This window comes from Chroicocephalus ridibundus, chromosome 14 (genome assembly GCF_963924245.1).
Source record: "Chroicocephalus ridibundus chromosome 14, bChrRid1.1, whole genome shotgun sequence".
In the NCBI taxonomy this organism is placed as follows: Eukaryota; Metazoa; Chordata; class Aves; order Charadriiformes; family Laridae; genus Chroicocephalus; species Chroicocephalus ridibundus.
The window spans coordinates 11,979,068-12,001,043 of record NC_086297.1 but is presented as its reverse complement, the minus strand read 5'-3'; the positions used below and the strand labels follow the sequence as shown (position 1 = coordinate 12,001,043).

The following is a 21,976-nucleotide window of genomic DNA, read 5'->3' as shown; positions in this document are numbered from 1 at the left end:
CGCGGGGGAGGAGGCGGGGGGGGGCGATGGCGGCGGCGGCGGCAGCGGGGGCGGTGGGCGAGCTGGAGCTGCGGGCGGCCATCGGCTTCAACGGTAGTGCGGGGGGGGGCAACGTGAGGCACGGCCACTGGGAGGCACGGTTGGGGGACACTGGGGAGGGCAATGAGGGTGTATGGGGCACCATAGAGGGCATCTGAGGGGGTATGGAGCATTATAGGGGGCAACTGAGGGGTTGCGGGCACCATAGGTGGCAACTGGGGGGGTTTGGGGTGTCATAGGGGGCAACTGAGGGGGTATGGGACACCATAGGGGGCAACTGAGAGGGTATGGGACACCATAGGGGCCAACTGAGAGGGTATGGGGCACCATAGGGGGCAACTAGGGGTATATGGGGCATCATAGGGGGCAAATGGGGGGTATGGGGCGTCATAGGGGGCAACTGAGGTGGTATGGGGCACCATAGTGGGCAACTGGGGGGGGGCTGGGGACCATAGGGGCCAACTGGGGGGTGTGGGGCACCGCAGGGGGCAACAGGGCGTGTATGGGACATCATGGGGGCAACTGGGGGGGTGTGGGGCACCATAGGGGCAAATGAGGAGCATTAGGGCACCATAGGGGGCAACTGAGGGGGTGTGGGGCACCATAGGGGCAGCTGGAGACGTATGGGGCACTGTGGGGGGGAGAGAGTGGGGTATGGGGCCCGGTGGGGGCAGCCCTGGGGCAGGGATAGCCAGTGGACAGGTTGAGGGGAGGGCAGGACACTATGGGGGGCGGGTGTGGGGCAGCTGTGGGTCTCGGCTGGGGCCGCGGTGCTGTGGGGTGAGCCAGGAGCAGCGGGGTGCAGGGGATCCCTTCTGCCCCCCTTGTCGCCTCCTTGTGCCCGGCATCCCAAGAGACAGATGCAAAGTTAAGGACAGGAAAAGTCTGATGGAATTGCAGGATTTTAGTATATTTTTTTTTTCCTAATTACCCAGCTTACTAGAACGTGAAGAGTTTCATTTCAAAATAAAACCAACTCCAGTTGCACAAAATACTGTCTTAAACACTCCTGTGACCCGGGGATGGGGGCAAGGCGCTGGGGCTTCTCCGGCCGACTGCCTTCTCGGGAAATTGGTGGCTTTGCAGCTCTTTGGAGGCAGTTAATGGCAATGTGGGCTGGGGATGTGGCTGGGGAAATCAGCAGGTGCTCCTGGAGAACCCTCTGTGCCAGAGGGCTCAGACGCCTGGGGCAATTCAATCTCCTGGCAGCTGTGTGAAGCATCACACGATCCAAAATGTGTAAAGGTGACCGTTGAGTTTTACATGGGGTTGTTTTGCTGAACAGCTTTGGGGGGAACTGCAAAGCTCGCGGGTCTGCTCTCCTTGTGAGATAAACCTTGGGGAACAAATGATTTTCCCTCCAGGAGTGCGATAAGCAAGGCCAACGGCGCAGAGGTGTTGGGGACGGGTCAGCGCGCTCTTGGGGCTGCCTGCTTCAGATGGGGGATGAGAATTTTCCTGCAGTTCCCAGAACCCTTAACAGCCGGCTCTTTCACTCCTTTCTCTCACAGGGCATATAATCTGTGGCCTCGTCTGCCACCCTGATAAGGAGCACATTCTCTATCCCCTGGGCTGTACCGTCGTTATTCAAGAGCTGGACAGTAAGAAACAGACCTTCTTGCGTGGCCACACCGATAACGTCTCCTGCATCGTCGTGTCCAAGGACGGGGTGTACGTTGCTTCTGGACAAGTCACATTCATGGGCTTCAAGGTAGATAATATTGTAATTTTAACTGTGTGATAATGAAATTGGAATTTGTTAGCCAGTGATGGGAACACTTTTTGTTTATTTTTTCTTTTATTGGAAAACAAATGCCTACAGCAGGAGGACGTTGCAGAGAATGGGAAATTGTCTCTAGTCCATATCTGGATGCGCCTTCATGTTTTTGTAAAGTATTAAGCAGTCTCCCTAGGATTGAGTTAACTAGATTGAGGGATTTCTTAGTTCTGGTCCTTTTTATCCAAAGTGTTGTGGGCATGTGGCAGCCTAAATCTCATTAGACATTAATTAATAAATCGTGTTATATTTCAACTGAGACCTGAGTTCCAGAGCTGCTTAGGACTTTCAAAAGCTCTTGACAGGTACCTACCTGCATTTTTAGACCTCTGAAGTTCTTCATGGCTTAATTTTTGCCTGTTTGAAAAAACCCTGAGATGCCTGGAAGGAATCAAGTATTAGCGTTTTCAGTATTTTAAAATCTAAGTCAAATACCCAGTGTCTCAGGGTAAATTTTGATTCTGAAATGGAGTACAGCTACTCAACCGGTAAGCTGGAATAATGCTTCTTACAGCACCTAATGTGAAATGTATTCATGTCAGCGGAACCCTGGGCTGGATGGAAGCTAACCTTAAGCGGGGCTGCTTCTAACAACTTTCCTGCCAGAGAAAATTGTTCTATCTAACCCTGCGTGTTATATCTGATGCTCTGGCTTTGATCCCTTCTGCTTTGCGCCTCAGGCAGACATCATTCTCTGGGACTTCCAGAAGGAGGAGTTACTTGCTCGGCTGTCGCTGCATAAGGGGAATGTTGAAGACCTAGCATTTTCTCCCAACAGCCGTTACCTCATATCGCTGGGAGGCCAGGACGACGGCAGGTAATGATTTCGGTTTCTTGGCACGAGATTTCCAACAAGATGTAGGGCATGGAAGAATGCCCTTAGGGAGTACCCGCTCCTCCCTCTCCTGGCAGTCTGACTCTCTCTGCTGTTTGATGCCTCTGCTCCCTGACCCAGCTCTGTCCGATGGGAAGCTGGGCGGGCGCCGTGGGCAGAGCACAGGGCATGGGGAACCAGATGAGGGAGAAGACGAGGGGAGCAACAAATTCTTCAGCTGGTGACATCACCCAGCAACCTTATGAAGCCTGCTCAGTTAGCTGGCTTAATGCCCTGCCCTGAAGAAGTATACATTTCACTGGGGGCTTGCTTAGACGCACAGACAAGTAGGAGCGGAATAAAAAGTTATTTTAAGTTGTATTTTACAAGTGGCCTAAGATTTTATTTGAGTCATGCTCAGCAAAAGTAATCTGACAAATACACATACCCTTGCTTCAGGAGCAGGGGATGTAAACTGCAGCTCCACACATTTGTGATAAGGCTTTTCTTGGGTAAAATCTCTGCAAAGTTACTTTTATTGCGTATTCTGGCGGGAACAAGCTGCAGAGAAATAGGTTTTTGTCTTGCTTTTGTTTTTTTAGTAGTTTAAGTAATGTCAAACCCAAAACTATTTGAAGTCCCCCCCTTCTCCTGCAGCGTGGTTGTGTGGGACGTTGCTAAGAGAGAGGGCGTCTGCGGGAGCCCTGCCTCGCCACGCAGCGCGGGGAATGCGACCGTCGTGGTGTGCTCCAGCTGCAGAGACGAGATGTTTGTTACTGCTGGAAAGTAAGGTTTTTATTTAGGTGATAGAAATGAGGGAAAGAACCCATGGACCCATTTCCTTTTACAAAAGGTCTTTGTTTAAGTACAAGGAAACTTAAGTAACTGCGTGTGCTCGTGTTTTTTCTTTTTGCTGTGAATGAACCAAGAAATATTCATGAGCTTGTCCCTTTAAGGCATTTCTGCTTGTTCTACACATAACAATATGTTTTCAAAGCAGCACACAGGGACCCGCATGCGTCTCTTCTGTTCCTGATAGCAGGATTTTGTACTCAGCATTCCCCATGCAGAGTTTAAAATATTTAGTTGCCAGTGTTTACACAAGAAAAGCAGTCCATGAGTGGCTCTGAACAATGGTTAATTAATGTAGAAACAATGATATCTTGCAGGTGGTTGGATCATCTCCTATCCTCACCAGATGTGACGTACAATTGGTCACTGGCTTGTTACAAAAGTTTGTACAAAAAGTCACATTTTGCATGGATTTGAGACAGCCCCCACGTATCTAGCCTGACATTTAAACGTGTGGAGGACCTGCACCTCCCTTTAAATCAGGGAAGGCTTTGGATGCTCTTGGCTGCAGTTGCACTTAGGAGTGCTGATCTTGGCAACTTTAGTACGTTGTTAAATGTAAGGGCAACTGTGTAAAGATTTTGGATTGGCTCCTACGTTGGCAATTAGATTGTGTTAGAAAACAGTTGAAAGTGTCCTGTACCGCTCATTTCCTAGTGTAGGAAGTAAGATTTCCACAGACCGTGTCTCTCTGGGAAATAAAGTGTCAAGGTTGTTACGTACTCCTCTGTAATCCTTGTATATGTTTTTGCTGAACCTTAAAAGATTTTTGATTTACCTGGAAAAAGTTAACTGTAAGAGACAGCAGCAAAGACAGAGATTTACTTCTGGCCTCTCTGATATTGTTCTTTTTCCTCCTTATTAAAATTTCAGAATACCGTAGCCTTGTAAGGGCTTTTTAATTCACCTAGTAGCGAAAGAAGTTGGATGTTTCTGTATACATGGATTTGATCCCACTATATTCTTTCTTATAGTGGAACCATTCGAGTATGGGAGCTGGATCTAGCAAATAGGAAAATCCGACCAACTGAATGCCAGATAGGGAAAGTGAAAAGACTGATGATGTGCGTTAGGGTAAGTTTCAGCTGAAATGATTTGGCTAGACTGAGAAACTCTCTACAGACTAGAGAAAAACCACGAGCTTGTATAGTAATGCTAGAAATGCCAATTACAACTGCACGGTGGCAGTGAAGTTACTATGTGTTGGCTCGTGGCAGATGGTCTCCCACAGTTTCTTTATCCTGGGAAAGAGTGTTTTGAACGCTCCTGAAGAGCAGCAGCATGTATTTTAGTCACAGGCTCTAGCACCCAGAAGATCTCACTTTTGCTTCAAAATATTACCTAGCTTTGGTTAGAAAACGTCCTGCATTGCGCTCAAATGTCTTTGAGTGTGACAGGATGAAAACGTTGGCTGTACCCCCTCAGATGAAATCTTGGCAATACACTGAAACAAAGCTATTTATGCTGCCCGGTGCTAGGCTCAGGACACATATGTCTCTATCTGGACCACGATCTCTCTTTTTTTTTATGCTTTGCTATAGATGGCAGATGATGATAATGTTTTTTATGTTGGCACATCAAGTGGTGATATCCTGCAAGTGAATACACACAACAAGGTGATGACTGAATATGGGCCCCAGAAGAAGAAGTTTAGCTCGGTGAGTAACAGCTCTGTGACTTGAATTTTTTCCTTATCCTCCCTCTTTGTTGCTAACTGGAAGTAGGGCAACCTCCAGGAGAACCGTTACAAAGTTGACTCGCAGACTAACCCTTTTGCTGTGCTATTATTTCTCTGTCTCTCGGTCGTGATCCCGAAGTCTGAGACCGTTATAGCCCAGCTTTGTTCAGTTTCAGTTGGCTCAGAATTTGGCCTTTACCTGAATCTCATGTATCATCCCACAGACTTTCTTTTATAATAAATCTGGGAAAAGTCATAAAAAGTGAAAAACAATCGTAAAAAATGGAGTGGTTCCCGAGTTCTTTTTTTTTTTAGGAAGATACAAGCTGGACTGAGGCAGAGGACAGTCCTGGGAAGACTGGTAGAAGTACTTATTTAAGAGGCTCTCCCACACTTGCTATGAGGTCCTATATTTGGTTTGTACAGATTTGTTAAGTTGCCTGGGCTGAAATTTTCCAAGCCATTTGTTTGCCACAGGAAGACTATTTTGGAAAAACTTCAAAACACTACAATTGCTCTTAAAAATACCCAGCCTCCCTAGATTGTTGTGATTGTTCCCCGTGTCATTCCTCACCCTTCCCTTCAGGAGGTCATCTTTTTGACATTCTGATTCTGCCACTGATGAGGCAGCAGTTTTACTGACAAAAGATAGGCTAGATAATATAATTAAAGAGTTTATTATAATGCAAAAGAGTTTATTATAATGCACGTGCACAATTGGGACAAAACAAGGTTGCACAGGGTACCTTGATTCTATTGCTTTTTAACTTCGGAGTGCTTGACTTCATAACCCCAAAGTTCTTTTAACTTAGCTTTTTTTTGGTCTATAATTGGGACTCGTGGGTCTTGTTGAGTATCTTCTGAATAGGGAGCTTCAGGCCTTCCATTGTATAAGAATTCTGCATGCAGAGAGCTGTAATTTAGTACTCTTGTTCTTGATTTCTCTTTATTTGTTGCTATAAAAGACTTCGTGTGGCTTCTCGGTTTATAGCCAGTGGAGGGAGTGATACCTAAGGAATTTAAACACTTCCCTGAAAAACTTGCCAGCATAAGGTTGAATGTATTTTGTGATTCTGTTAGGAACCATGAAAATCAGCGAGCAGCAGGGGATGCAATGCAGATGGAAGTACCGAATGCAGTGTTAGGGATGCCATGGGGAAGCTGTCCCACAAAGAAGCAGATCTTGTTTGAGAGCAAACACCTGACTAACAAGAACTGTAAGAAAAATTCAGCAGTCAACCCCAAATTAAAAGCTGCTCGTGGCTTGTTTCTCTAAACCTCCTGAACTTTGCTCGTACCAACACGTGTACAAACAGACCATATACATGCCCATTCAAAATGTAGTGTTTCTTGCGTGACAAATGCAGGCCCATATTTCTGGAATAACTTGGAGCCACTGAATTCTTTGAAGTATATTTCAATGTTTATCTATTCCAGAAGATTGGAGAAGTTATTACTTACTTTTCCCACTTGCATTGTAGGAATGTGTACGTATTAAGTGACAAGAAAGTACGTATTTTGTTAGCTAGTCTTCCAACAGTCATCCGGCAGGGTTTTGCATCCACACAGGACCCATGTCCTGGCTGATCTCTGCTGTCTCTTATGCCAAGGTCTTGAAGATTGAATGTCACCTCCCCTTTTAAATGCTTCCATGCTTTGAGTCCTCCTACACCTAGCAGTCTGTGTCCCTTGCCTGGAGTACCTGATTGAAGCCACCCAAGGTCCTGAACTCCCTTGGCTTCAGGGGTGAGGGGAGGGTGCCAAATGCGTTTGAATCGAAACTTCACACAAAATATACTTCTGAGGCCATAGAGAAAGAAGCGATCAAATAGGTTAGTTAGCAGGATGCCCAGCTCTCCAGCCTGTCTAGCTCACGCTGGATGGCAGCACGGCCCTCTGGGGTGTCAGCCACCCCTCCCAGTTTGGTATCATCAGCGACCTTGCTGAGCAGACACTCTGTCCCCTCGTCCAGGTCGTCGATGAATACGTCAAACAATGCTGGTCCAAGGATTGACCCCTGGGGGACACCACTGGTTACAGGCCTCCAACTCGACCCTGCTCCATTAATCACAGCCCTCTGAGTCCTGTCACACAGCCAGCTCTCAATCCACCTCACTGTCCCCTCGTCTAGTCCACACGTCAGATCCACTTTCTACTGTCAGATCCACTTTCATACTTTCCAGTTCTCCCTTCCTAGCTCTGTGCTGTGATTCCCTTTCCACCCACCCGTTGCACATCTCTGCATACAAATAATACCTTGTCACTAGACTGTCAACAAGTCCTCGCTTAATGCACATAGGATCTAATGTTTTATGGCAGAAATTTCCGATTGTAGCATCGGCTTCAATGCCAAAAGAGGTATTTTGCACATGTTTTTTCAAGTCAAAACCACAGCATTTATCAAAACAGAAGTATTTGCATCCTTGTTTCTACACGAGTTAGTACATCATATTGCTAATGCTAGGAGAAGTGTTGATTTATTTTCTTTTCCCTCTGCGGAGCTCTGTGTATTTCACGAGGCATCCTTTGTATCTTTCATGAAAAGGTACCATACATCAGTACTTGTAACAAAACCTCCCCTCTCCAGCCCTGCAAAGCAAAGCTGCCATGTAGCTTGTTTCAGAAGTGAGCCGTGCTGATTCAAGGTAGGCACGACCGCTCCGAAGTGTGGCTTTTGGGACGTGCACTGCCTTTCCTCACCAGGCGTTTACCACACTCCCGGGCAGGGAGTTTGGCTGTACAGCCTCCAGGGGTTCGTCCCGGCCTCCCTCCCTGTGGAACCGTTTTCATCACTTCATTGCAGCTCGCTGGGAAAAGATGCATGTTCGCGGAGGAACATTATCCTGGGTCTCTGAAACCCTTGCTCACCAGTCACCCCGGGAATTGTGAGCCAGCGGCATACTGTGAAACTAAACCCGGAATCCACAGCCACCCCACGACGAGCATATCTTTAAAGAAAGAGTGTAGATACTGCTTGGGTGAGGAGACGATGTTTATTGAAAACAAGTTTGGTCAATCTTAAAGGAACTTTGCCTTTAGATATATAAGAATGTGTTTATTACATAGACAAGATCTGAAGATTTCTTTGTTTCTGTTTTGAAGAGGAGTGGCAAATAGCTCACTGCTATGGTGAAGCAACTTGTTTTCCATCTACGTGGAATTTAGTTTAAGTTCATTTCTGTAACGTCTATAAATACTGGAATAAACAGCGTAATTAATTTTTATCCCCATCGCAGGCTTGAGGAGCTGTAAGGCAGCCGTTCAGATGTAAAGTAGGATGCACTATTGCAAATGCATTTTCAGAAATAGTTGGAGTGATTTGCATTGTGGAAAAAGAAATAAAACTTAAAGGAGGTGCACTGGAAGAGTTCATAGAGCGCTCGAGAGCTTTGTGAGAGATCAGAATGGGACAAAGAGCAAGCATCCCTGCAGGGAAGGCCATGGGCAGGCTGGTTTTTTGCTGCTATTTTTATTTATAATCATACTTGAAAGCAGTGGTTTCTTTTTGTAAGAAGTAAATAATGAATGGTGCTATTTTTAACCTCCTACATTAGATTCTGCATTTCATATACAAGAGGACTGGCAGTATATAAAACAGAGTATTCATCTCATCGTTAACGTGAACTGCCCAACTCCACGAGTAACAACTGCGACTCATAAAGCTCTCTGTTTACTCCTGGTGATTCAGAGAACAGACTGGACAAGAAAGAAGCCCAACTGTCAGGTTAAGGTTGAAATCAAACTGACGATTTCGAGAGCCTGGCAATGAATCCTGGCCACTTTAAGGTGGTTTTTTTTCTGTCTTAATAATACCCCCTTCCCTCTCAAATTGAAGAACCGAAGAGAATACCTTGGTAAAATCAAAGCAATCTTGGCAGTGCTGCAAAAACTTCAATTTATTAGCAAGTAGCAGGGAGCTGTAATCAGATAAAGTACACAGTCATGGGTTTGATTTCTAATGCCGCCACCTGCCAAAATGCTAACCCCAAAGAGCAGTTGAGGTGGAAGTCTTTTGCAGAAAAAACTGCGAAACAGCAGATCAAAAGACGGTTGATGGGCCTGTGATAACAGGGGACTCGCGAAATGCTGCCAACACCTCATAGGAAATTTTTAAAAACATTGTTCAGAAACAGTTCTGCTTGTGGATCGTATTTCTAATTAAAAAGAAATCCCTTTGTTCTCGTGCTTTTGCTAAGAATATTTGCATGAACCCTGGCTTCCTGCCTGGTGGTGTTGTGATAGCGTGGCGTAAAATCCTCTCTGGAGGTTGTGTTTTTCACAGTGATCAGTCCTGATATTACAGAGGGTTGTGGATATGCTGCTGGTGGAGACAGACTAATGAAGAAATCCAGTGCGAATAAATTACGAATCAGGAAAAATTTTTTTCAATTTTTTTTTCCCCACAATCCATGTTTGTTTCCTCCTGAAGTTAAATAGTCCTTAAGCTGATGCATAGGTAGGTGCAAGGCTGTCTGGAATACGTGGTTACGTATACGGTGATTATTATTTTTTTCTTCAGAAAGTATGAGCAAGACTTCGAAAACAACCAGTTGCTTCTATGTGGTTGGATAACTGAACCAAAATAATTTTTCCAAATTCATCAGACCTTGTCTGTGGCTTTTGCAACACCCTTTCCCCGTCCAGGTAGCTCTAATGTCCATTTGGTTTTCTCTTCTTTCTTCATTTCCTCTCTCTCCTTCCTTACGGCTTCAGTCCTTTCCACGCAGAAAAAAATCACCACTTTCTGGCTTGCATTCTTTTAAACACTCTGAAAGTGTTTAATCCTGAAAATTTACTGGGGTTAGGCCAGATTAATGCTTGAAAGGAAGAGGAATGCTGGGTGGTGCTGCTTAGATGTCAAACTTTAACATAAAGTGCTGACACCTGTATTTGTTCAAAAATCACAAGGCAAGCACATGACAGTGATTTCTTCCTAAAGAATAAATACAGAATTATTCTGGTTTGCCTCTTAGTTATTCTTTGAGAATTCACTTCATGCTGTCACAGCACTAAGTGCTAGATGTGAGGCTTTTTTTTTTTTTTTCCAGAAAGATCTCCACCAAGCAGAAACTGTTGTTTTCACATAAGGGCTCTATGAGATTGGGCTTAAGGGAAAAAAAAAAAATCTTAATGTTGTGAAACCGATGGTATTATCCCAGCGGTTGACAATACTGCTTATACGCCTCGGTAGTGGCAAATGTTGCTGGAGTCGATACTAGAACTCTCAAGCCCAGCAGACTCCTCGCCAGTCCCGGGGAGCCCGGAGCTGCTCCCGGCTGGTTTGGAAGAAGGGACGGCGAGGAGTCTCTGCCCTCATGGTGGGAGTGGAAACGCGTCTCCTGCACGCTCCCTGCATGGCAGAGCTCAGCTTTCAGTCCAAGGTTTCATGGCATAAAGCTCCTTTATTTCCTTTTTTTTTTTTTCACTTTCCATTTCAGTCATGCGTACTTTCCCCCAAGCTAGTAGGGATATTTTTTTGAGTAAAAATACAAAGATTTAACCCTATAGTAGTAGTTTCACCCCTCTTGCAACCCATTTTGGGGTCTCAGATTTTTCAAGAATTAATCTGTTATGTCTCATACAGGAGAGTACTATTACTTCACCGGGAGCAGAACTGAAGCAGAGACTGACTTTTCTTATACTTGAAATTTTGTGCCAAGGCTAAGGACTGGTTTTGCTTCTTTGTTGGTTTAGTTTGTTGTTTGTTTTTTTTTTTTTTTTTTTTACTGCAGTCTGATATTTATCCACCAAAAAACATTTCTCCTTTTTGCTAATGGCTGACCTCCTGTCGATCTGCTCCTCTGAGTAGATAGCAGAAACCTACGTTGATGATGGGCTGACTAGTTTCCAATGCTTTTCTGCGATGAATGTCTTTTATTACTACTAGGTGGGAGGTGGGATTGCATCTTCCAGGCAGGGAGGGAGGCCTGGGACACAGAGGATCTGTCCTGGAAGGCGCTGTAGGAAAGGACGCTTAGGCTGAGTTTTCTCTGCCGCTGTTTTCATGTCTGATAGATGAAGAATCGGTGGATGGAAAAATGGAAGCATTAATGCAATGTGTGTGTGTTGCTTGCTGGAATGAGGTAAGGATGTGTAGGCTCTTATGTGATCCCAGCTGCTCTGAAGGATCTGTGATGGTGCTGTTTGCTTGCTCCTTAAAGACTCCTACTGTAGTAGTTCTTATACACCTGTAATTAATAACTCTTTTCTCCTTCTAGAGTGTCCCTCTTTAGCCTGGGTCAGTCACAGAATACGGGTAAAGCCATATTTGAGTGACATAAGCACCGCCGTCGGGAGCACGGGAGAGATTCCGTGGTGCTATTCAGCATGGATGCAGCAACAGAGAGACTCTGCTCCCATCCAATTGTGTTCTAATCCTGTTTTCTCTTAGGGAGTCACAGCTTTGCTTGTGCTGAAGACAGGAGATTTAATAGTCGGCACCGGAGGAGGGGTTGTAGCTCTCTGTAAAGGCTCAAACTACAAAATAATGAAGTGAGTTTGTAGATGGGAGAATCAGGAGGGTAGGGGTGACACTTCCCCCAAAGGGTCACATTATAAGAACCTGTCATTTCTATGGAAAGGCATAATCCAAATAAATCTCAGTTTTTCAGTCTTGCTGACAAAATAGACAGTATGGTTCCAGCGTAACAAAGTTGAAGCAGACTGGAGATTACCGCATGCGTTTGCACAGAAGTGACTTGCCCTACTCATCGTTCATTTTAAATGGCCATTGTCTCCTTTTAGGCGTTAGGAGTCAGACCCTAAATTGATGCAAAGTCAGACAGGTCTGTTGAAGTCAGTAAAATTATGCTTATTTACCCCAGCTGAGAAAGAATAGTGTTAGATATCTAAAAAAGGGTTTGTTGGAGGACATGGGATTGTAAAGGAGAGTACCGCTAATTTTATAAGCGCGTGTCTGGAAGTGCTTTTTTCTGCATTACAAGCCAGAAAGCTGCAGGCATCATTTCCCCGTATGCGATTAGAAAATTGGGCTTGCAGCTATTCATTTTACCTTGTTTGAGTAGCCAACTTAAGCGTCCAGTTCTGCAAGCTTAGCTTTGTCCAATCGAAGCTATTCTCAGGAGATCTAAACTGTCGGGAAATAATTCTTGAGTAGGGGATATTGAAGTGCTCTGGAGCAAGAACATCGACAAAGATGCTGTTACCTTGGGCCCTGGTCCAGAAAACAAAGTCTGCAAAGTGCTGCCTTTGCAAGCCCTCGGCAGAATAGCAGGTGGGACAGGCAAGATTGTATGAAGTATTAACATGGGACTGGGAATGAAATGTTAGTCCTGACCGCCTTCTTGCGGATTGATATCACAGCCCAGTATGGAGCTTTCTGGGGAAGTGGGAAAAGTCAAGACTTTATAAAGTCAGGGGAATAAGTACCTCGAGGTCAACATCAGACCCAACGTCTGCTTTCTCTTAACAGGCAAATTCAAGTTCATGGTGCTGTCACTTCCCTGACACGTAGAGGTCAGGGTCACCAGGTCTTCGTAGGGACAAATGAGTGCCAGATCTATCGAATTAACTACACTGAGTTTAAAGAGGAGCTGATTGCTGCCTGTCATAACGAAGCCGTCCACGACATTGTTTTTCCTTTGTGAGTATAACTGGCTGGCATGCTTTTGGCTGTGAAGAAGTGTGAGGAAGCTGCAGGTGAGGTCAGGATACCTCTGTAAATACCTTTTAATGTTATAGGAACCCAAAGATTATTAACATTTTTATGGGACGATTTCAGCTACCAGTGAAAGGCAGGGTGACGCTGAGCAGCTGCTTGAAAGCAGAAGGCAGCAGTTCAGTTTGAGAACTGGAAAAATCATCGCTCTACAGAAAGAATTCTAAATATAAAGACTAGACTTATTTATGTTTGGGTAATGGCAGCGATGGCCACCTCCCCCTCTTCTTCTCGGGTTGGTGCTATGAGCCTGGGGCCTCTTCGTCTGCCAGCAGCGTGGATCCTGAAAGGCTGCTTTTGGGTACCCTCTTGCAGCTAGAGCTCGTGAAGGTGTCTGCTTTTCTACCCACCTGTAACAGCCGCTGGAACCTGATGAACAGAGCTGTTCAAAGGGGATTTGGGGGTCTTGGCCTCACTTAGGATTTCATGTTTGACAATATGGCATGTTATATTAAATTCTAGGCTTGTGACAAGAGGTGCTGGGTACAGACAGCAAACGTTCCCTCTTCCTGTGTAGTAGGATTGTGACGCTTTATTTAAAAAAAAAACCCAACCAACCCACAATGGATCAGTTGTTTCCAACTAGACGAGAGGAGTTTGATCCATGCAAGTTTGACCAATGAAAGTTTTTATTTTTGGCATGTTGTTATTGCATCGCTTCCTGACACAAAGGATCAAATCTTCCCAAGGTACAGCAAAGCACACAATACAAGAAGCCCTCCTCCCTGCTTGTCGCCAGCCTGAAAAATCCACCTCCTCCTAATTTAAGGAGAAAATCATTTGGAGCTTTAGGGTAATCTGCTGCTAATATACCTGAGTGACACATCTGCGTCACAGGTATTTGGATTTAGGGATGATTGTAAGGACTACAGGACTACATCCTTGCATATATGTTTAAAATTTTTATCTGTTAACTGCTTTTGAACAGAGCGGATCACTGATTGGGAAACACAGGCGTGATTTAAGTGTTCTGGCGCATTTCAGAATACTTCAGTTGCTGATGTTACCCTGCTTTATAAAGCACCCGCGCAAGCTGGGCTTGAAGGGACCACACTTTTTTCTGTCCTGGTTCATCTTTCCGGGCGTTGATGGTGATGTTGAACAAAAGCTTGTGGTACCTTTCTAGATTTCCCTTTCTGTCACGTCCCTAGGATGGATGGTTTAGAGCTCAGTTCAAAGCATTCAGTCCCATAGCTTTTGAAATGCTGCGGGTCTTTCTTTATTCAAACGTGTATAACGAGTATATTACGAACAGGCTTTTGCCATCGTTTCTATTGCCTTCAGCGATGTTGAATAGGAATCATCCAGTAAGCAAGATAAAAAATGACATCTTTACAATGTGAGGCTGCTGTTAGTCCCTGATGTTAAATCCGGGCAGTCAGCACCTCTCCACCCATTTTTGTGTCTATTATATACAACACGTGAAGTTGTTTAGAGATTGAATATGGGAAATAAATGCCACAACTTCACCTGAAATAGAAAGAATTCTTCTAGTTTCACTGTAATTTAACCGTTTCTTAAAATGAATCTCTGAATAGAAAGCAAACCAGGGGCATTTTATGGGAGCATGGTGATCCTACGAAAAAGGCCTTTGTCTTAACCACGGTGATCCCTGATTAAGGGAGGGTAGGGCAGAAGACAGTTGCATGTTAGGAACAGCTGAGCTTTGAAGGACAATTTAAGATCTGACAAAGAAAGAAGCCTTTTCTCTACGCCCCTCCTCATGATCCCTCCTCTCTCTGAATTCTCCAGTGGATCTTCCAAAGTGTTCGCTACCTGCTCCAAAAATGATATTCGAGTGTGGCACACCCCCGAAAACAGGGAGCTCCTGCGCATCATCGTCCCCAACGTGACCTGCCATGCCATAGAGATTATGAGGGATGGCAGGAGCATCATTTCAGGTAAGGATCGGTCCGGACCCATGGTTGGTGCCTCCCTGTGGAAGGCAAGGTTTTGAGACCTCACTTGGGCTGTGAATTGCAGCAATTCAGAACTCAGTTCAGTCTTATTCCAAAGACCTAATTCTAAAATATTAAGCTTGTTGTGTGCGACAGATTAACCTGTGGTGTGTGTAGACCACCTTTTGCATAAACCCTGCTGCCCATCGCCACCTGCAAATTGCTTACACAGGAACTCTTCCCGTCCTGGAGCAGCAACGCAGTCCCCCCATTGTGACCAAACCAATTTGCCCATATTTAATTAAATTTCAGTAGTTTCTTTGGCACTATAACTCTGCGAACTGATCTACAGTACAGTGGTTTTGACATACATACCGGGGATCCAAAAGGGTGGGCCTTGTAAAGGAACTTAATAAAAAACGGGTTCGTTTGTAAAGGAGAGAGACACGCGAACATGAGGAGAGTCTGTGCGCCTGGGTAATCTGTTACTTTTTATTCATCAGCTTGGAATGACGGTAAAATCCGTGCCTTCACACCAGAGACTGGCCGGCTAATGTATATGATTAACCATGCCCATAGCTTGGGAGTGACGGCAATTGCTGCTACAAGTGACTCGAAACGGATCATTAGTGGAGGAGGTGAAGGGCAGGTAATTTTTGCTTAAAAACCCGGAGCGGCTCTGTGGTCTCATCACAGGCCCTGCGATTGTCTGGAACTGCTTAGTCAGAAAGTGAGCTATTCTTAGCTTTCACTTGAGCAAAGGACTGAGTTTGAAAGTATTAGCTTTTGCTAGATGCAAATCTCTTGCTCTCAGGGGGGCATAATGTAAAACAATGCCCCGATTTCTTCTGGCGTGGCAGTCTTGGAAATCCTTCTAATGCCGAATATGCTCTTAATCCTTTGTGTTCATTTGTCTCTCCCTTATATTTGGCTTATCTGCATTAGTCGTTGTTTGCAAGCCTCCGTCTAACGGTGCTCTAGCACAGATTTTCTGTCTGTCATTGCTTTGGAAGTCTTAGTCCTGTCCAAATTGACCTGTATGAATACATTTAATAGCACAAAGTTCACTTGATATCGCCGTGGTGTCTATGGGGTGACTCCCTAATTTTCTGGGACGGTACTATCTGGTTGAGGTGATCGTGCCAATAAAAGACTCTAATAATCACTCGGTTTCTAATACAATTATGGAAACATTCCAATACAAATAACAAGAAAAATCACAAGATATGCTGTAGGCATCATACCTGTGCAGTTCACCATTTTTTTTCTGGCAGTACAAAACAAGTACTGTGTACCTGGGCTACTCCGTACACTTTGGGGCACTTTTCCATCTGTAAAAGTGACAGTCCTCTCCTAATGTTTAAATAATTTAAACACAGGGGGCTTATCTATATTAAAAATAAATAATCAGGCTTGGAAGGCTCACGTTCAGCTTCTTGCCTTGCTTTGGGCTTTCTCTCTGCAGTCTGGTAAACGCTCAGAACCGGACATTTAATTGTGCGTGGATTCCTGGCTGTGAGTTAACGGCTCTGTGCTTTGTTTGTGTTACCCTGATCTCAAGTGCTCAGTGTGCCGTGCGGGAGATTGCACGGGAAGCCTTGAAGAGTGAGGAATTGAAGTTGGGTATGCCAAATTTCAGGCTAATGCCCTAATCATCGAACCATCTTTCCGCATCATTCCGCGCCTCAGCTCTCCTGTAGAGCAGTCAGGGCAGTCTCCCTGCACAGAGACATTAGAGACAATGAGCCACTTCAACCCTTCGCTAATAAAAGGACAGTGAAGTGCCTTGGATGATTAGCGCTGGAGGATGCGGAAGAGGGAGGACCTAGATTCTGTGTCAGCACACACAGAACAGCAGAGGCTCTGGTTAGTTGATCTCTGAATGGAAAAAGCCGGCTGAGACAGAATTAAAGCTAAAGGTTGGTTAAGTAGAAACGAGGACTGCAGGGGAGCGCTTGCTGTATTCATTCGGAACACAAAAAAGGGGTTCTGAAATGCTAATAGTTCTGTCAGAATCAGTCACCTGAAAGCTGTGACTTTCAGGGACCTGGATGCTCTGATCATTTCGCAAGCGGGAATTGGACATCCAGATCCCACAGGTAACAGCGTCAGGCTTGAAAGCATGGAAGGTGGTCACTCGCTCTGCTTTTGATGTCAGTGTCTGAAGTTCTAAGTCTTCACTTTGACCTTAGTGGAATGTAAAAGCGAAAAGATACCGTGATGTTTGGCACTAGTGGGATGGTAAATGTAAGGTGTGAAGGATCAAGTCCGCAAAACAGAAAGATTTTTGCTGTTACCGCCACTGGGAAAAGAGGTGCTTTCAGGCACATATTTCACATCAAAGAGTTAAAGATCTGTTTTGTATTTACTTGCTGGCACTATGTGTAACACAAAGAGCAGGTAGCTTTTTTATATTCCACTGCAGAAGCCGTGCTCTTTGATCTTTAAAGCACCACTGGAAATATCTCATGGACTAGATGCTTTTTCCTGATTGAGAGATGAGTGAACTGAAGCATGGGAGAGTGGGCACTTGGCAAAAACAAGGTCTGGGTTAATGGTCATGAGTTCCTGAACCAAGGGGATTACACTCTCAAGAACCCAGTTCAGTTTTACGAGTCAGCTGCAGGAATCACCCACGGGAAAACATGTCTGTTGGCATTCGGTTCCTGTCTGTGTTATCAAAAAAAAGAAGAGTTCAGGGAAGCTGTAGGCACCCTCCTGAGCTCAGGCAGCACCGGGGTGGTACTAGAGCAGATGTTTGTTGCTGATTTTCAGGTGAGGATCTGGGAGATTGGTGAGAGGACTCACAAGCTGGTGGAAGTTCTGAAGGAGCACGTGTGTGCTGTGTCCTGCATTAAGATTAAGAAGAACGACCAAGAGTGTGTCACAACCAGTCTCGATAGAACGTGCATCATCTGGGATATTGTGTAAGGAGCCAGATAAGTATTGCAAAGCACTCAAAAGTGCCAGTAATGTCTCTGTTGGGTCACCGTGCCCTATTTGGGACACGACATAGCAAGGAAGAGGGGGAAAAGAGCATTAGGAAATAAAAATTACTAGAAAGAACAATCAAGTCAGGGAATGTAGAACCTACAATGCTGGAAACTTTTCAGAAAGGTTTCGACAAACATTTGTCTCAAGTTGTTTTCTTGTATTGGATCCTGCTTGGCCAAGGGGGTGGAGCAGCTGGTTTCCTAAGTTTCCAACTGGCTCATTTTCCTGTCGAGCTGTTGCATATCTGCAGACTTTCTGCATTGTGGTAAGGATAAGGAAATGTTTGCATAGTGAATAGCACCTAGAAAACATTCTGGATTAAAAAATTTGCATTTCTTATGACAGCAGATCAAAAGTCTTATGAGGGAGCTGCGATGGGGAAGAGAAGTGATGACCCCAATAGGCTTCATGAAACCCTGAACTCAGACCAATACCTGAAAATACCGAGTAGAAAGAGAGATCTGATGTATAGCACAGGCAGAGATAGTTCAGGCAGTCAGTTTGGTTTTTTACCCTGTTGCTCTATGCTCTTTTGCAGGCGTTTTGTAAGAAAGCAAATGTTTCTAGCCAACACATTGTTTAAATGTGTGTGTTACCACCCCGAAGAGTACCAGATAATCACCAGTGGAACAGACAGAAAGGTAAGCAAAACTGCAAGAATTCCGTTTGCCGTAATTCCAAAACACAAAATGTGGGCCTTGTGACGTGATGAAACTCTCCTGTAGCTCCACAGAAGCGCGTGTTACAGGGCAGTGCTGAAACCGTGTGCTGTTCATGCGTAACTGAGCTCTCCTCTCTGCTCTGCTCTCCAGGTTGCCTACTGGGAAGTGTTTGATGGCTCTCCCATCAGAGAAGTGGAAGGGTCTGTTTCGGGTACCATCAATGGGATGGACATCACATCAGATGGGGTGCATTTTGTCACAGGTGAGTGGGTGGATGAAACTAGAGAAGAAGAGGTCACATTAAGAGCAGGAAAAGGAAGGCGATGAACCAAGGATGTCAGTAAAGAAAGAAAAAAAAAAAAGGACAAAGGAGGGGTCAGTTAAAGGGGAAAATAAAATGATTCGCTGAGGAAAAATACTTAGAAAAAGGCTGTGGTTCAGCTTTGGAAGATAGTCTTGTGAAGTGTAATGTAAAGGTGAAGACGAGGTTCAAATGTCTCCAAGGGAAGAGTGCAGGGTTTCACCTTGCCCTGCTCCTCGTGCAGTTCAGTGGCGTTCACTGTGCGCTTGAATAATTTGTTGCGGTGCCGTACTGCAGAAGCCTGGCAGGCTCTGTTGGTTTGCACGTGGGAGTGACTCCAGGCTCCACCCAGCCTCGGGCTCACATGTTCCCCACCACCGTGACATCTCTTCTGGGAACCTAGCGCTCGCAGAGACGAGCCACTGTATCGTGTGTAACAACTAGAGTTAAAACCCATGGGTTTGATGCCAGCACCAGTTCTTTTAGATTAACCTCTTAAACGGATGTTGGTCAAGAGCCTTTTGAAGGCCCTCCATATTATTGGTACCAGTTGCTCACCGTAGCGCACGGTGATCTGCTGGTGCAGGTCCTGAGCACTCTGCTGGACACTGGCTCTCTAATTCGGTTGAGAAGAAGTCGTTTTTGCCGTAGTGCCCAAGACAGTGTATCCCACTCATCCTGAATCAAAAAGCTGCCTAAGTATTCCCCTGCCCGTGCTCTGGGAACACAAAGCAGCAGGACTCTGTGTAATCGTTGGTTCTTCCCTTGCGCCCAATGCAGGTGGTGATGACCATCTGGTGAAACTGTGGAACTACGATGAGGGCGCAGTGACTCATGTTGGAGTGGGCCACAGTGGCAACATCACCCGTCTCAAGATCTGCCCTGAGAAGAAGTACATCGTGAGCGTGAGTGCAGACGGTGCCATCCTGCTCTGGAAATACCCGGACTTGCGCTGAGAGCTGGCACAGGAGCTGCTAAGCTGCTACTTCCTCGGCCATCCTTTTCTCTTGCCACTCAAGTTGTTTTAAAGCATTTGTACTATTAGAGGAGATACTATTTTTATTCTCTCTGGTATGCATTTACCACATCCTTCAGATATATCCTTTCTCCCAGTGAATAAATAGGTTTGATTTTTTTTTTCAGGGGGGCTAAGAATTTTCTGTTGCTTTTAGATTGGTGTGAAAGGATTCGTCACTTGTGAAAATCATCTTAGCTGTTGTTATGACACTTGGGTGTTGTTACTGCCACCTTTCCTGGTAGTCTCCTAGCGTAGTCTTACTCGTCTGTCTGCTCATTTGTGGGCTCTCTCTTGCTTTCACGTGGTCTCTCTTTCTCTTCCCTACCCCCTTCTGTCCCTTCCTTTAATGAATAACTTGTTGTGTAAATTCAGTCTTCTGTGTTCATTTTCATTTGTCTGGTCCTGATTAAGGAAAAAGCCCTCAGCTCCAACTCGGGCGTTTGACTGGGAAGCTCTTCAGAGCGAAGCTTTTAAATCACTGTTCTCAAAGGAATACAAGGATGTCAGGGCTTCTTCATTTGCGGTGTCCAATTTAAAACTCTCTGCAGGGGCCTGGTTTTCAAGAGTGAGAGTGCAGTCATTTCTAAAAATGCCTGCATGTTTCCAGCTAGACACACTCAGATTCCCGGTCCTTGGCCTAATTTTTCAAACAGGCTCCAAATTTGCATGAAATATGTATTTCGTCTGAGAATGAGGAGCCAGTATCATATCTGCTATTAAAACCAACAGCTCTCAAGATGCTGTTTGTTTAAAGATCAGTGTAGGCAGCCAGCTTGTGAAGTGATGCAAGGCAAGTCAATATTTCTTTTGCAGGCATTGAAGGCCTGGGAGAATTCTGTCATGAAATTAAAACGGTAGCAAAATGTCACATTCCTTAATGTTAAGGCTTACAGATGTTTTAGTTAACTAAGACGATGATTTAAAGGCCCTTTCGGCTAGATACTGTCACACCTGTATTGATGGCATTAGCTGCTCTGGTAGGCAATGGGGGATGGCAATTTAAAGGTATGATTGCTTATTATGCTTTATATGCCACTAAAATGTTTACTGCTCCTAGCGCAATAAGGGTGGATCCTTTTGGACTGGCTCGGAGGGTATCTGTGCCCGTAACGTTGTCCATCAAACACCGTGCAAGTCCTGTTCCTTCTGGTTGAAATATCTCTGCTCTTACTAATGAAGTCTTGAGCGAAGGAATTAAGTCATTCCTTGCTCTTTTTCTCTGGAGTCAAGACTTGATGCTATGCAGCGATAAACACCCCAGCAGGTTTTACGAGCTCTGCAGCAATGCTCGCTGTGGTTTGGAAGGCAGGATCAAACCGCTGGAATGTGGGATGGAGAGGCAAAACATTTGTGCTTGTGCTAGGGGAACCAAAACAGAAGTGGAGCCTGTGAGAGCGAACCAGGCCGTCCCGACAACCCGTCTCACCACCACCTCCCCGTGCTCTCCGAGGTGTGGGATGTTAAGACGCAGATAACTCTCCGGCAGAGTCCCGCGTCAGCAAAGCAGTTCCCATCAGATGGCACCAAACCTGTCATTACAGATGGGAGGAGAATCCACGTACCCATTGGGGAGCCGAAGTCCTGTTTCGGTGTGGTATAAGGACCAAAGGCCTGTGTGTTCCTCCTGCACCAGCAGGTTCTTCATGGCTCGGAGGCAGCGAAGCGAGCCAGGCTGTCCTGACTCACCTGGCCACGGTCACCCGCTGGCTCTGTGGAGGCCAGGAGTAAAGAGTAAAGGCTGGTAACCCACACTTTCGGTCAGTGACAGCCAGCCAGGAGGCTCAGGCCCTGTGTCTGTCACCTTACAGATTTGAAATCTGGGAGCAGAGAGTCTTCAGAGCAAGTCCTCTCCTGCACATCGTTCTTTTCAGTGCGAAGCGGCATCGCTTTATCAAAACCAGCCTGAATTTAAAACATGGGCACTGGCTGAACTGGCTTGCTCCAGCATAGCCAGCCGATGTAGGTGACAGCCCGTGGTGGTGGCTGGTACGCTGTAGCAGCAGCACGGCGTCTCCCCTGCCGTGGCAGAGGGTGCCCACTGCGCTCTGTCAGACCCCCGCCCCCCGCTGTCCCCGCGCAGAGCTGTGCCATCATGTCCTGCAGCAGTAGATGATGTGGGGCTCTGCCGCACATACTCTGTAGGAAATAGAGGCGATAACCACACGGGCTGTGACTGCGAGCAGCTGTGGGACCTTTTCGGACGTCGGTGTATTTGGAGAAGATGGGTCCCGTGGCAGAGCCGGCTGCTCACAAGCTCACATTCTT

At 45.7% G+C, this 21,976-nt stretch overlaps 1 protein-coding gene across 1 annotated transcript; it reads left to right on the top strand.

Annotated features, from left to right (window-relative positions):
• The first annotated feature begins 26 nt into the window (after positions 1-26).
• Positions 27-20,333, top strand: CFAP52 (cilia and flagella associated protein 52). Its single transcript, XM_063352485.1, has 14 exons — positions 27-93; positions 1,551-1,750; positions 2,497-2,633; positions 3,288-3,416; positions 4,457-4,556; positions 5,024-5,140; positions 11,552-11,652; positions 12,593-12,763; positions 14,591-14,739; positions 15,240-15,385; positions 17,512-17,663; positions 18,269-18,371; positions 18,543-18,654; positions 19,474-20,333. The coding sequence occupies exons 1-14, from the start codon at positions 27-29 to the stop codon at positions 19,647-19,649; spliced, it is 1,860 nt and encodes a 619-aa protein (XP_063208555.1). The 3' UTR covers positions 19,650-20,333.
• The last annotated feature ends 1,643 nt before the right edge of the window (positions 20,334-21,976 follow it).

What these genes read in the sequence shown, in the direction of transcription:
- CFAP52 (XM_063352485.1), top strand. Translation starts at nt 27, where the DNA reads ATGGCGGCGGCGGCGGCAGCGGGGGCGGTGGGCGAGCTGGAGCTGCGG. An exon ending in GTGGAGGAGGTGAAGGGCAG is followed by an intron (nt 15,386 to 17,511) that starts GTAATTTTTGCT and finishes GCTGATTTTCAG; the next exon opens with GTGAGGATCTGGGAGATTGG. An exon ending in CCAGTGGAACAGACAGAAAG is followed by an intron (nt 18,372 to 18,542) that starts GTAAGCAAAACT and finishes TCTGCTCTCCAG; the next exon opens with GTTGCCTACTGGGAAGTGTT.